Genomic DNA, 13,044 nt, shown 5'->3' with positions numbered 1-13,044 from the left:
AAATCAACCTCAAGAAAGAGAGATTATGACAACAATCTCTTTTGTTTCTCTAGGTCCAAATATTTCTTTTACTTCCGGCTCCGTTTCTTTGGACGTAAAAATGGACGTAAAATTTGTTAATGTTGTACAAGTGAAAACAAAACAAAATTTACGTCCATTTCTACGTCAAAAGAAACAGAGCCTTCATGGAGGCAGTTTAGTAAGAAAACTCATACTGGAGTGACAAATGCTTGTATACAATGCAAATGCTAGTGGAGAAAATCTCCTGGCAAGAGATATTCTACATTGGTCATCAAGTGCCTAAAAAGGCTTGGCCCTCCTTTGAGTCAGCAGACATGGACATGAGGTTCACTTGCTTACACCCATGTTTCTTTGGATTTCCACTATTTGGAAGTTCCCTACATATACATTGATTTGTAAGGAAAGATCAGAAAATTCTAAGGACGTATATATTGTCTCAACATGGAAGTCAGTCCATGACCGAGATGCTTTTGTCATAGATGCATACATTTGTATAGAAAAATTAATTTAATCTTTATTTCTTACTGGGATTTGCTATGCGATTTCGCAGAAATCAAGCCATTCATACCTCACTTTTTAACATATTTTGTCTTATTCATTTAATTCGTATGAGGTGGCTGTTATCAAAAGCCAGTCATGAAATGGCATGGCTTTCCGCAAAATTGCCTAGCAAATCCCTTTTTTATTAGATATTAATCTAATGAATGCGAGTAGGCACCTTACATTTTCTTCATGCCAGCAACCAATCTTTTGGCTTTTGAGAAGATATTAGGATTAGATTTGGCACATCAAGGATGGTAGGCCCCATTACGGAGCAGCATTACATAGAAAGAACCACACAAAAGTGGGGCATCAGCGTCAATTGAGCAGGCAAGAAACGTAGAAAGGGTCGAAGATTAAGGCCCAAACCAATTGTAAGCCCCAAACCGATTATTGGACTCAAAATTAAGGTCCTGTTCGTTTCAGATTGTGACAACCGAGTTTGGGCCAACAATCAGTTGGGGCCTTCACCATCGGTTGTCACAATCTGAAACAAACAGGGCCTAAATTATGACAACCGATTGCGAGTCCAAAACCAATTATTGGGCTCAAAATTAAAGTTCTGGACTCACAATCAGTTGTCATAATCTTAAACGAACTGGGCCTAAGGAAAATTAAGATAATTGGAGGCGCCAAACGCAATAAAGAATCATCTCAATCCTCAAAGAGTAGTGGGGTCCATGTTCTGACATTGAAAAACAAAGGGCATAAAAAATATCCAAAGGATTCAAAGAGTGCATAATTAGAGGTAAAAAAGAATAATGAGGCTAAGGAGTGACACTTGATGAAATCTTGGCTCTTTGGGTCCACGTACTCATTTATGGAGGATCATAAGCACAGTAACATCAAATGCATCAAATTAGAGCGTTCCAAACCGCATGGATAGATTCATCGCACAGTTTGTAGCCCAGAGTCACGGACCACATTACTCACTCGAACTTGACCATCTGACCAAGTATTTAAAGGGATGAATGTGTAACATTACCATAAAATCTTTCTTTATCCCAAAATTGCCGTTAGTCTTATCTTTGAATTTCTATTATGCTAGCTCATCATGGCTACTGGCTACACCTATGATACCTCACTTTTAGCTTGCCTAGGCCAACATTGCCTTGTGTACATGCATGAGAGAAACTTTCTTTTTTTAAGTCATGCAAAAGGGTGAAAATATGACTTGGTTTAGCACAAGAGGTGAAAATTGCATGCAAGCATGCAAAAAAACATCTTGGCTTTGTGTCAAGAATCAAGATCACCTAGGGTGTAAGGTCTGTGCCCATATACAGTAATAGAGCCTAGTGTGATCACAAATATAGGTAAGAAATTGATCTCATGACTAAGAAAACTTTAGCCAAAACACTCATTTTGCCTTTGCATGCTTGTCCCTTGGAGTGCCGCATTACCCTCATCTATTTTGACCTTGAAAAATCCCTCCCCCTCAATTTAAGGCCCCATCATTTCTAAATTACTCTACTCACTCACTCCCTAAGACCAACCCACCCTCTCAATCCTCCTAATTCTCTCTCTAATTAAGTCCCACTTTAGCCTGTAGTACATCATCTCCAAGTCAAACTTCTCTTCAAAGGGACCTACGAGCAAACAAAGACCGCCAGTTCAAGGAGATAAAGGACAAGAGAAGATGAAGATGAATTTCTAGTAAGAAGAGGCTTGACGTCCGTCTTGAAGCACCAAAACAATGACATTGGAGTTGGGGTATGGCCATGGCTTGACGTAGTTTACAACATTTTTTTTATGTAATTTTGTATTTTTTAAGATAAAAAAAAATCTAGTTGATTCTCTTATCATTCCAATTGCTATTACAAAAGTAATGTGATTGCGATGTAAGGTTGCAATTGAATAGATCGAGCAAGTTCGAATTGACATAGACCTCCTTTTCTCTTGTAGGTCCCAATTTAGGTATACCAATCACCAGCAGAGACCTCTGAAGAAAAATATATATAATAAGAATGGAAAAAATCACTTCCAAAATCTACAATTAAGTCTTGTTCACTTTGCCAGCTTCACCTCCCATCAGAGACAAAGGTGGTGACCCTAGAAAAAAAAAAAAAAAAACAGTTCTCTTTCCGTTCCAACCAAACCCTCTATTTGCCATAATGTGGCAAAAGCATATGAGATCAGAAGTCATCCTTGATCAAGTGGCAATCTCATGGATGTGTAAGACAATTCTAAACCCTAACTATCCCTTGGAGGTCTTCTTAGGTTTGCCAATGGATGGTTGGAAAAGTGGACCAATGATCCATGTTCAACAAGTGTAGATCTTTCGCGTAGACGGTTATGATGATTTTATTGCTTTGAGTTTGAGGATACAGGCTATTCAATAATGGGGATCACCAAAGAAAGATCCAAGTCTCATATCAGACACCAACAACTAAAATTTCTCATTACTCAAGTGTATCTAAGGGCTCGAGGTTGGGGCATTCCCATGAGACTGTTCACCAGCATTGAGGGTCGATAAAGCTCAGTTTACTTTACATGTTTGTGCCTTTGTGGTCAGTTCTTTATTTCAAAGGCTGCAAAGAGAGCTATTGCTCAACTCTCAATATCTTGATGATTATGCTCAATTTCATCACCTTACTATCGAGTGATGAATTTCTACTCCAGATGGGAAGTTACTATGAAGTTCATGGAGGAACTGTCACGCTTATTGCAGACTCTTCCCAAACTATGAGCCCAGACGTTACAAGATTTGTGATTAAAACTTGCCAAATCTTTCACAAAACTTTAAACAAGTAATGAGTATGCAACATCAGTCCAACTAAGGAGTTCATCTGTAAGATAACTCAGAGTAAAACCGTCATTCAGTTCATGTCCAAGGCTTCAGTAGGTGGAAATGGGGAAGTAGCATTTGTTGTAGAGTTCTCAGGTTCCCAAAGTAGGCTACCACATGCCTAACACATGGCTATGTAAGTTGTTGTCAAGATAATCAATTTATAATATCACACTGCCCAGTAATGATGTCTAGCAATATGCAAAATGAGTATTTAAGTTGACAATGATACAGAGAAGTGACATTCACACACCCCCCCCCCCCCCCCCCCCCCCCCCACACACACACACACACACACATTTGGTGTATTTTCCTGTGATTCATTTTCAGGAAAAGAAAGCATAACAGGGGAATGGTTACCTCAGCATATTACAGAGATCAATGATCAGACCAAACACACATATTCAGTCTCTGTTGTAGACCTTCACCAACCACAATGTTTCAACAATTGAGATTAGTTATCTAGTTGAAAAAGTAGAGGGCATAGAGAATATTTGAAGGAAAACAAGTGTAACTGTTGAGCTATAAGGGTTTTGTCTGGCAATGAACATTTCTATACTATCATCTTCTAAGAAATATTTATCACTTTCTTTCCATTTTCTCTTGAACTCTCATGGGTTTCATTTCCCAACATCCTAATGTTATGAGTTTTGAGGTTGATTTCCTCTTATAATCAAAAGATATAATAAATTCATAACACTTTCATAACACCTACTTAACCTTCGGTGGCGAACTGCTTGTGGGGGAGTGCTCTCCAACCGATATCTCGCCGGAAGAACCCTTCTGGCCAGTTGATTTCTTCAACCGCTTGGTAAGCTCTCCCTTGGGCCTCCTCTATATCCTTCCCTTTGGCTGTAACCCCGAGCACGCGACCCCCAATGGCAATGAAGTTACCTTCAGAATCGAGAGCAGTCCCAGCATGAAATACTTTTACTGTTGGAGCGACAAGTTCTGCATCTTCAAGGTTTCTTATTATGGTCCCCTTTTTGTAGGTACCAGGGTAACCTCGACTTGCCATCACCACCACCATGGCTGAGCCAGGGGACCAGCTCAATGACACCTTACCCAGTTCTCCTTTACAAGCTGCAAGTAGAACTTGAGCCAAATCAGACTCTAACCGAACCATCAGAACCTGAGCGTACAAAGTCCATGGAGAGAGTGATAATCAGAGTATGATGCCATTAGGGAGAGCAGAAAATTAGCACAGACAGTAAATTGACTCTGAACAAGAATTTGCAAAAAAAATAAAAATGCACGAGAAAGTCCCTCCAGGCACACTTGCATGTATCCACAGGTTATAAAATTTAATGTTGTAGATTATGAAAGAATAGAATTTACTTGGCATCTTGGACCCTAACGTCCCTCAAGCTTCTTCATAATTTGTGCGGGTTTCAGCATTAGTTGTGCAGTTAAAAAAAAATCAGATAAGGTGGTGGAGAAATTATATATGATGGGTGGCCGTGCAAACTTGTGATTTTAAAAAGTACGGTACGGCCCACTCCATATGATGATTGTGCCCCAAAAATCATTTCCATCCATTTGTTGGACCACAACGTAAATAGATTGTGCCCCAAAAATCATTTCCATAGGATGATCCTAACCCTCCGATCCATAGAGGTACTGCCCCAAAATCATTTAAGGAATCTTCTATAGATTGGAGGGTTAGGATCATCTTATGGAAATGATTTTTGGGGCACAACCTATTTACGTTGTGGCCCAACAAATGGACAGTTTGGATCATTATATCGAGTGGGCTGTACCATACTTTTTAAAAATCACTTGTTTGCAGGGCCACCCATCATATAATTTCTCTACGGTGGTGATATACAAAATAGCAAAATAAACACCATAATCGCCAGTATCAAGGCTCTTTTTCATGCCATAGCATGGGTGAGAAGTTTGGCATAGAAAAAATAAAGGTATTGGGTTCCTTAATATAGCCACTATTTGTATTTTGGTTTCAGTTATATTTTAGTTCCAAACATTTAGCACAATAGGACATGATCCTGTGCAAATTTGAGACTGCTCATTCAAGAAATAAGAGGTGAGAGATTATCAGTTATGATATGCAATCCTGAAAAGATCTTAAGAGTCGTTTTAGGATCTTTTCAGGCATAATCATGAGATGCATGACAATATAGAATTATTCCCTCAATCTAAATATTTTCGGACTTTGCACGTCCTTGATGAGATGTTATGGTAAAGAATAGGGTAATTCGTCATTCTAATGGGGTATCGATGGTGGTGGTGTGATATTCATGGTAAATCATTCCAATCAATCCCATTAAAATATTTTATCAATGATAAAATAAAATATTTTATCAATGATAAAATAGTCACAAGTCCCATGATTTGTATTTTACTAAATCCAAAAGTGAGCTCAAAACAGTCCAAAAAGGTTTGAAGTACTCGAAACAGTATGTCCCTTTGAATATTCACCAGAATCCTCTATTTTCACTAAGTTGTGAGAAAGACTGAAAGAGAGACTTCAACTTAATGTTTCAATGCATAAAGAAATGCAAGACATATGTTTTTCCATAATGCAGTTTCACAAACTTCTAAATAACACATGTTTATGGAGTTGGTTTTATGTTTCTCATTCGTTTTAAAAAGTATTAGTCCAAAGAAAATGTTTGTCCTCTCTTTTCTATGATTGAGATCAAAATCATGATGGATGGCTAGAAAATTTGTAAGAGGTTTTAAGGTTATTTAGAGTCCTAATTCGGGGGCGTTTCTATTTACGAGAAGTTTATTTGTATGAAATTTTCAGAGCTATTGGACCAGTGGGAATACGGAATTCAGAGTTTTAAAGGTTTATTTCTACTTTCATTTCTAGTTGTTGTATTAACAGGGTTAGCTTGTTCTAGTTACTTCTCCTTTATTTCCCTGCAATGTTTCTGTCGTTGTGCTTTCTAAATAGTACAATGAACAAACAGTGTTGGTGTTGTTTTAGTTCAATTTCGTTTAATTTCTGTTTTTTTAACAGATCTTTAATTTTCTGAATATTTTCTGCTGGGAAATAAATTTCCCTATTGAGGCTGCTGCATTAACAAGCTCGTAGTCCAATGTTATAGTCCTATGAAAGGATTCTAAGCCTCTTACTGTTGAGTTCATTCTATAAACTTTTCTTGGTAGAAACTGGAAGTTCTGAAATAGACCAACCAGTATAGTGTCTCTGCAAGTAAATTACAGGAGAGTATCGGTGCAATGTACAAAATAAAAATCAGGACAAGCATTTAGAGAAGATAAAAGATATTATATGATGAATGGTGCTTTATTACTCGTGTGAAACATCATATGAGAAATAACAAATTATTGATGCATGCACACCTAAAAGACATGGGATTTGTTACAAACCTGACATTCTGGATCACCAAACCGGACGTTGTACTCAATAAGCTTAGGTAGCCCAGATTTTTTCTCAATCATAAGCCCTGCATACAAGACACCAACAAACTTGCATCCTTCTGCGGCCATTCCCTTCACAGTTGGGAGAATTATTGACCTCATGACCAGTGACTCAAGTTCTTTTGTTAAGACAGGTGCGGGTGAATATGCCCCCATCCCCCCTGTATTTGGACCAGTATCCCCATCACCAACTCGTTTATGGTCTTGTGCAGATTCAAGAGGTAATGCATTTTCACCATCCACCAGAGCAAAAAACGAAGCCTCTTCTCCTTCAAGAAATTCCTCAATGATGACCCTGCAACCAGCAGAACCAAAAATACCCTTCACTAGCATAGAATCCACAGCCTCATATGCATCTTCTAAAGTCGTAGCAACAACAACTCCTTTCCCGGCAGCCAATCCATCTGCCTTGACAACAATGGGCGCGCCTTGCTCTTGAATATATCGCTTTGCATCTGATGGGTCTGTAAACGTTTGATACTGCAAGAATTAAGATGTAATTGTAAAAAGAATTGCATAAAGTTTATGACACGGAACTATACAAAAGAGCATAAGCAATTTGGGTGTGTAAACGTTTGATTTACACACCATAAAAGCATGTAAGTCCTAGATAGGGGCGGACACGGTTCCGGTTCGAACCGGGGAACCGAACCGAACTGGCACATTTGGTTCGGTTCGGTTCGGTTCCAGCTATATATGGTTCGGTTCCGGTTCGGAAAATTTGGAACCGGTGGATATTCGGTTCGGTTCTGGGTTTGGGATCCCGGAACCGAGAACCGACCCTACTTACTTAGGGATTTGATAAAATCACCCCTCCCCCATTTAATTCACCCCTCTTTAACGTTTTCCTTTGCCTTCAAAATTTTAACTCACCCCCCTTTTACCGATTTGTAGTCCATAACTTCATATATAATTTGATAGGGCCTGTTTGTAGTCCATATATAAATGTTATCCCAACTTTGATATGCATTGGATAATGTATATTAGGAATTGCCCAAAACTTTGATATGTGGGTATATATACCTGTTTGTAGTCCATATATACCTGTTTGGCTGTTTGTAGTTCGGTTGGGTAAACCCAGAACCGAACCGAACTGATTATATATGGTTTTGGTTCGGTTCGGTTCCAAACTTATATGGTTCGGTTCTGGTTCCAATTTTAGGGAACCGATTATATATGGTTCGGTTCTGGGTATGCCCCAAAACTGAACCGAACCATGTCCACCCCTAGTCCTAGATACTCTAAAGCAAAAAACAGGTAGCAGGAGTAGAAAGTAAGCTATTTTATGACCCAAAGCAAATAAAAGTCACGATATTCTGAAATAGTAGCAGCTCCCAAATCAGAAGACACATGTAAGCATATGACAAGGAGGGCTTAACATTCTAAAAGAAAAGCCTAATTCAAGCATCCAAAACTAGCACCAAAAAGTTTCAAGCACTTAATGTAGCAACTGTGAGAAGGTGATTTATAGGGGGGACTTTAAACATCTAGAAGCATCCGATGTTCTTTTCTCCCAATTGAACCCCCAAAGTGGTTAGTTATGCATCCTGTCTGTGAATATTTGCTAATGTTTCGAGCTGATAAAATTTATAACAATGAAATGCATCAATCAAATAAGAATATCAGCCAGAGAAGTTTGTAGAAAACCTTTGCCGTAGGAATTTCATATTTGTCGCACAACTTCTTCATGAAATCCTTTGACCCTTCCAAAGCAGCAGCCTCCGACGAAGGGCCAAAAGTTGGGATCTCAGCCTTAACAAGGTCATTTGCAAGACCAGCAACCAAAGGAGCCTCTGGACCTATCACGACCAGCCCAACTCCCCATTGCCGGCAAAATGAGATCACAGCTAAGCTATCTAAAATGTTGAGGTCTGATATGCAAGTGGCACTGCCTGAAGTAGCAATTCCAGCATTACCAGGAGCACAAAAAACTGCATCACAAGATGGAGATCGTTGCAAGGCATGGCAAAGTGCGTGTTCCCTTCCCCCGCCACCAATGACCAATACCACCACTCTCTCTTCTACAATGAGAAAGAAGTGAACTTAAATGTTACATCACCTTTAAATGAATCTGAGAAGATAAATTAAGTTGTAAAGCTTAATGGTTTAAAAAAATAGAAATTTGCAGCAGAGCATGCCAATTTAGCTTTACACTTTCTTTTTAATAAGAGGTCTTGCAATTTTCTAGGTTATATGATTCAATATGCATACAAACTGAAATTTTCTTTTCACACCTCATATATGTGCATTTTCAGGAGAAACATACCACAGATCATGAAAAGAGTCAAGTGAATACCAGAAAGTGAAAATACGAGAAATGAAAAACAAGCAAGTCATCTCATCTAAAGCACACTTTGTACTTAATAATCTCAAAACAAATGGTTCCAGAATCCCATTTCCAGTGTTAAAGATTTTCGAGTATATCATACAGCACTGATATAACATGTATGTCCCACGAATTGCAATTCTAACTGAGTAATTACCATTAAGTCCAGATGCTAACACGGCTCGCATATCAAATATTGGGAGCTGCAATATCTACACATTTATTGCTTATAATCATCATCATCTGAACAATTGGACTATCTTGTAAATATGAGAATTGTTGCATCAGCAAAATATGTGTATTTATCTTTGCAGAATAAGAATAAACACAAGATTTTTAAAATTATAAACTCCGCACCTACTCAATAAAGACACCAGCTCGACTCAACTGAGAACCTGCGCAATTTTTCCAAGCTTAAAGAGCCTATATTGTAATCTGATTATTTGTGTTTTCAAGTACATTGAGCTTTTCAACAATCAATCAAAATGGTTGGAGTTTTGGAGTACTTGATCAAGTTTTACTAGGTCTTACAGAAACATAGGTAGCTCTTTAACATGATCGAGGTTGGATATAGTTGAATTGACACAGCAAGTTTTTTTTATTATGAGATCAAGTGATCAACACATTTCTAGCATGCCATCTCTACAGACACTATACACAAGTTTGTACGAAGTTCGTACACAAGTTCTTTTCTAGGCCATATCTACAATCTATGGGCTAACATGGAAAAAGAAAATAGATTTAGGGCTAGGAATTTTACCAGAAGCATCATCACCAGTTAAGTAATCAGATTGCTCCGAATTCTCCTTGACACTATTCAATGCCCCAACGAGCGTATGAGAGCGAGATGATAAATAAGATTTTTCCACACCAAAAGATTGAGAAGAGCTCCATCTCCGATTACCGGCGTATAAAACAGACGGATTCCTGAAGAACAGAGTATGGTTTGTACAAAAGGATTTTCCCGCTGTCTTTTCTGAAAAATTCAGAGTAGTTGCAACATTGTAGGCAATGCAAGCCATAAAATCTTAAAACAGAAAACCCAAAAGAAAATTATTCAGAAAACCTACGAGGAATTTGAACTTTGATTGCTTGAAACAGAGCAGGGAAGACTAAAAGCAAGAGATTTATCTGGTTTTATGGTATTGAGCTCTAGAAAAAGGGCCTTAGCAAAGTGAAGAACTAGTATTCGAGAACGAACAACACGAGAATTCTCTAGTTCTAATCTAAAACCCTAAAAAACCTTAAGATGCGTGAGGCATATATAAATCCCTTAATAAGAAAGTAGAACGAAACAAAATCCTCTTAGCTAATTTGAGAGATTTTCCTTTTTTCCTCGAGGAATTTAAGATTTTGTCGGAATCATAAACCCTAAAAACCCTAAAGATTAGAGTACCCTTTTTTCCCCTCGAGGAATTTTTGTCTGAGGAGATCAGATTCTGCGGGTCTCGAAAAGCGGAAAAAGAGAAAATGTGAGTGCCATTATCAAACCAAAGGAGGTGTGTAGGTTAAAGACTCTTAATACCCCTGCAATGGGTTTAATGACAGGAGTATTTACTAGTAGAGATGAAAACGATCTCAAGGATATTTTGGTCTTTTAATTATTATATTAGAAAATAATGATTGGAATCGGGCTTCAGATGAGTACCCGAGATGAACGCAGCGAGTCTTCGACAGAGATCCATAGCAAGGCGCCAAGGCTTGTCAAATGGACTGTTCAGATTATTCAATGGTGGGACCCACTTCCTCATCATGTTATAGTGAAAGGATACACTTTCTATTTCTTACTACTGTCTAGTTGCTCTTTACTATTTAGTTGGTGGTCCTGATCATGGTTTTAAATTTCGACCGAAATTTCGGATTTCGATAGAGAACGACACTGAAATGGGTAAAAACCGAAACGGTCATTTATTTCGACCGAAATTTTGGAATTTTGGTCAAAATTTTGGTTTTTCCGAAATTTGACCCAAAAAATATTTTTTTTAATATTAATTTAATATTTCACCGAAATTTCGACCGAATAGTTTCGGGTTTAGTACAAGATTTCGACCGAAATTTTGAAATTTCAAGTTCCGAAACTGGTACCGAAACCGAAATTTTAAACCATGGTCCTAATGTCCTATTGTAAATTTTCCAAGCCCTATTTACTTTGGGTTGCAACAAATGAACGGTTTGGATCTTCTAATAAAGTACAGGTGATTATTTTTTAAAGGAAATTACATATTTAGCGTGTCGACCTTCAAGGATATAAATCATTCATTGTTGCGCCCTATTCAAAGAGAGAAGAGGGAGAGAGAAAATACTGGTTGCGAGAACTAGTATGGATGTTGTCTACCTTGTTCAAAGATTAAATCTCTCAACAAGGCAGAGCAGGGGAAAAGGGGGTGGGGGGTAAGGTAAGTACTCGTGGTACAAAAGTGTTGTACCGGTTGTGGGTTGTGGTTTGACAATGGGTAAAGGGGGGTGGGGGGGTGCATTTATCCTATAAAACGTGGAATTTATCACCGTGAAAATCTGTATTGCTTTTTTTGGATTCACTTTCCTTTCACATCAAGAGAAAATGAAAAGTTTAAAACCGAAAATCAGTATACCTTTCAATCTACTTCTACATTAGGTGCATGCAAACAGGAGTGCCATTAATAAAACAAGGTGGGTGGATATGTCTTCCTATCTACATTTGCAGCATTGATGAAGACAAATTCTGTTGCAAAGATGAGGAGAAACGGTTTTCAAATTCTATCTTCAGAATCCATTTGCAAGCGACTTGTTAGATAGTTATCAACTCTACCATTTCAATTTCCCATGGCCGTGGGCCCCATCTCTTTCTTTTGTTTTAAACAGGGCCAATGAGTAGGGAAATGATATTTCGACCTCTTCCTCTGCATTTTCACCACCTTTGTGTGCAAATATCAAATCCCCAAGGAGTAAAGGTTTGTTCGTTTCACCACATCTGTTGATTAGTTTTACTAGGAATCATTATTCCTTCATCTTTTGACCAGATTTGGTTTTTTTGTGCTTGATTATGTCTCTCTGTGTTAAACTTTGAAAGATTGAGAGTGTTTCTATTGGTGAATTATGTCATTGGCATCTTGGTGTGATTTAGTTTGTCTGGGAACAGTTTTGGCTCATCTCATGCGCGCATAAGACAGCATGGTTGTATCTTCATTCTAAACCATGGATGTGCGCCAAGTGGACGCACGCGGAATATTTTAATGTGGTTTCTAGAATTGTTGTTGGTCAATGGTACATAAAGTTGCTAGCCAATGGGTGAGTGCATTTGTTTGAATGGTGTGGGTGGGGGTACAAGCGGTTTGTGATTAGACGAATTAGATATTCAATATGATGTCTTAGGCATGGTTTAAAATTTCGGAAACCGATGGGGAGCGAAACCGAAAATTTCCGAAATTCAATTTTCCGCCATTTACTAAATTTCGGTTTAATTACATTATTTATTTAAAAAAAAAGCGTTACAAAATTTCGGCCGAAATTTCAGTTTTTGGTGGGGTCCGAAACGGTTACCGAAGCCAAAATTTTAAACCTTGGTCTTAGGTAAATGATGGCGGATGAGTGTCATTAGCTTAATATTTTGCTTGTGATTCTTTTGGCAAAGTATTAAGAGGGAATCAACTACACTTAAAGGATTACCATTAAAAATAAATACATTTAAAGGATGGGAAATGTGACATAGGAAGAGTATGTGGATGTTGGAACCAAAGGCTTGGTTGACGCTCGGTAATGGGATGAGTGGTCATGGTGTGAAGGGCCTAGGGTTTGAATGATAGAACCTCAGTATTTTGGTGGTATCTACGTGGCTAGGGAGCTACATGACTTTCTATTCAAAATGGGGCAATACGTTTATGGTAATCGCTCGGACTTAGAGGAGACCAAGATGACAATGATCACTATGTACCTCAATGGGGATGAAAAACTATGGTAGCAGACTTGTTGCGAGGATATTCAGGTA

General features: G+C 38.3%; 1 protein-coding gene across 1 annotated transcript; it reads right to left on the bottom strand.

Annotated features, from left to right (window-relative positions):
* Positions 1-3,682: 3,682 nt before the first annotated feature.
* LOC143853068 (phosphoribosylamine--glycine ligase-like) lies at positions 3,683-10,528 on the bottom strand. Its single transcript, XM_077362790.1, has 4 exons — positions 9,841-10,528; positions 8,402-8,775; positions 6,704-7,234; positions 3,683-4,478 (listed from the first exon to the last, which is right to left on the bottom strand). Exons 1-4 carry the CDS (start codon positions 10,100-10,102, stop codon positions 4,062-4,064), a joined length of 1,584 nt encoding a protein of 527 aa, XP_077218905.1. The 5' UTR covers positions 10,103-10,528; the 3' UTR covers positions 3,683-4,061.
* Positions 10,529-13,044: the final 2,516 nt, after the last annotated feature.

This window comes from Tasmannia lanceolata, unplaced genomic scaffold, assembly GCF_043159265.1.
Source record: "Tasmannia lanceolata isolate RefF3 unplaced genomic scaffold, GAP_Taslan_0.1 ptg000019l, whole genome shotgun sequence".
NCBI lineage: Eukaryota > Viridiplantae > Streptophyta > Magnoliopsida > Canellales > Winteraceae > Tasmannia > Tasmannia lanceolata.
The sequence above is the reverse complement of the archived record's forward strand: the minus strand, read 5'-3'. Positions and strand labels throughout refer to the sequence as shown.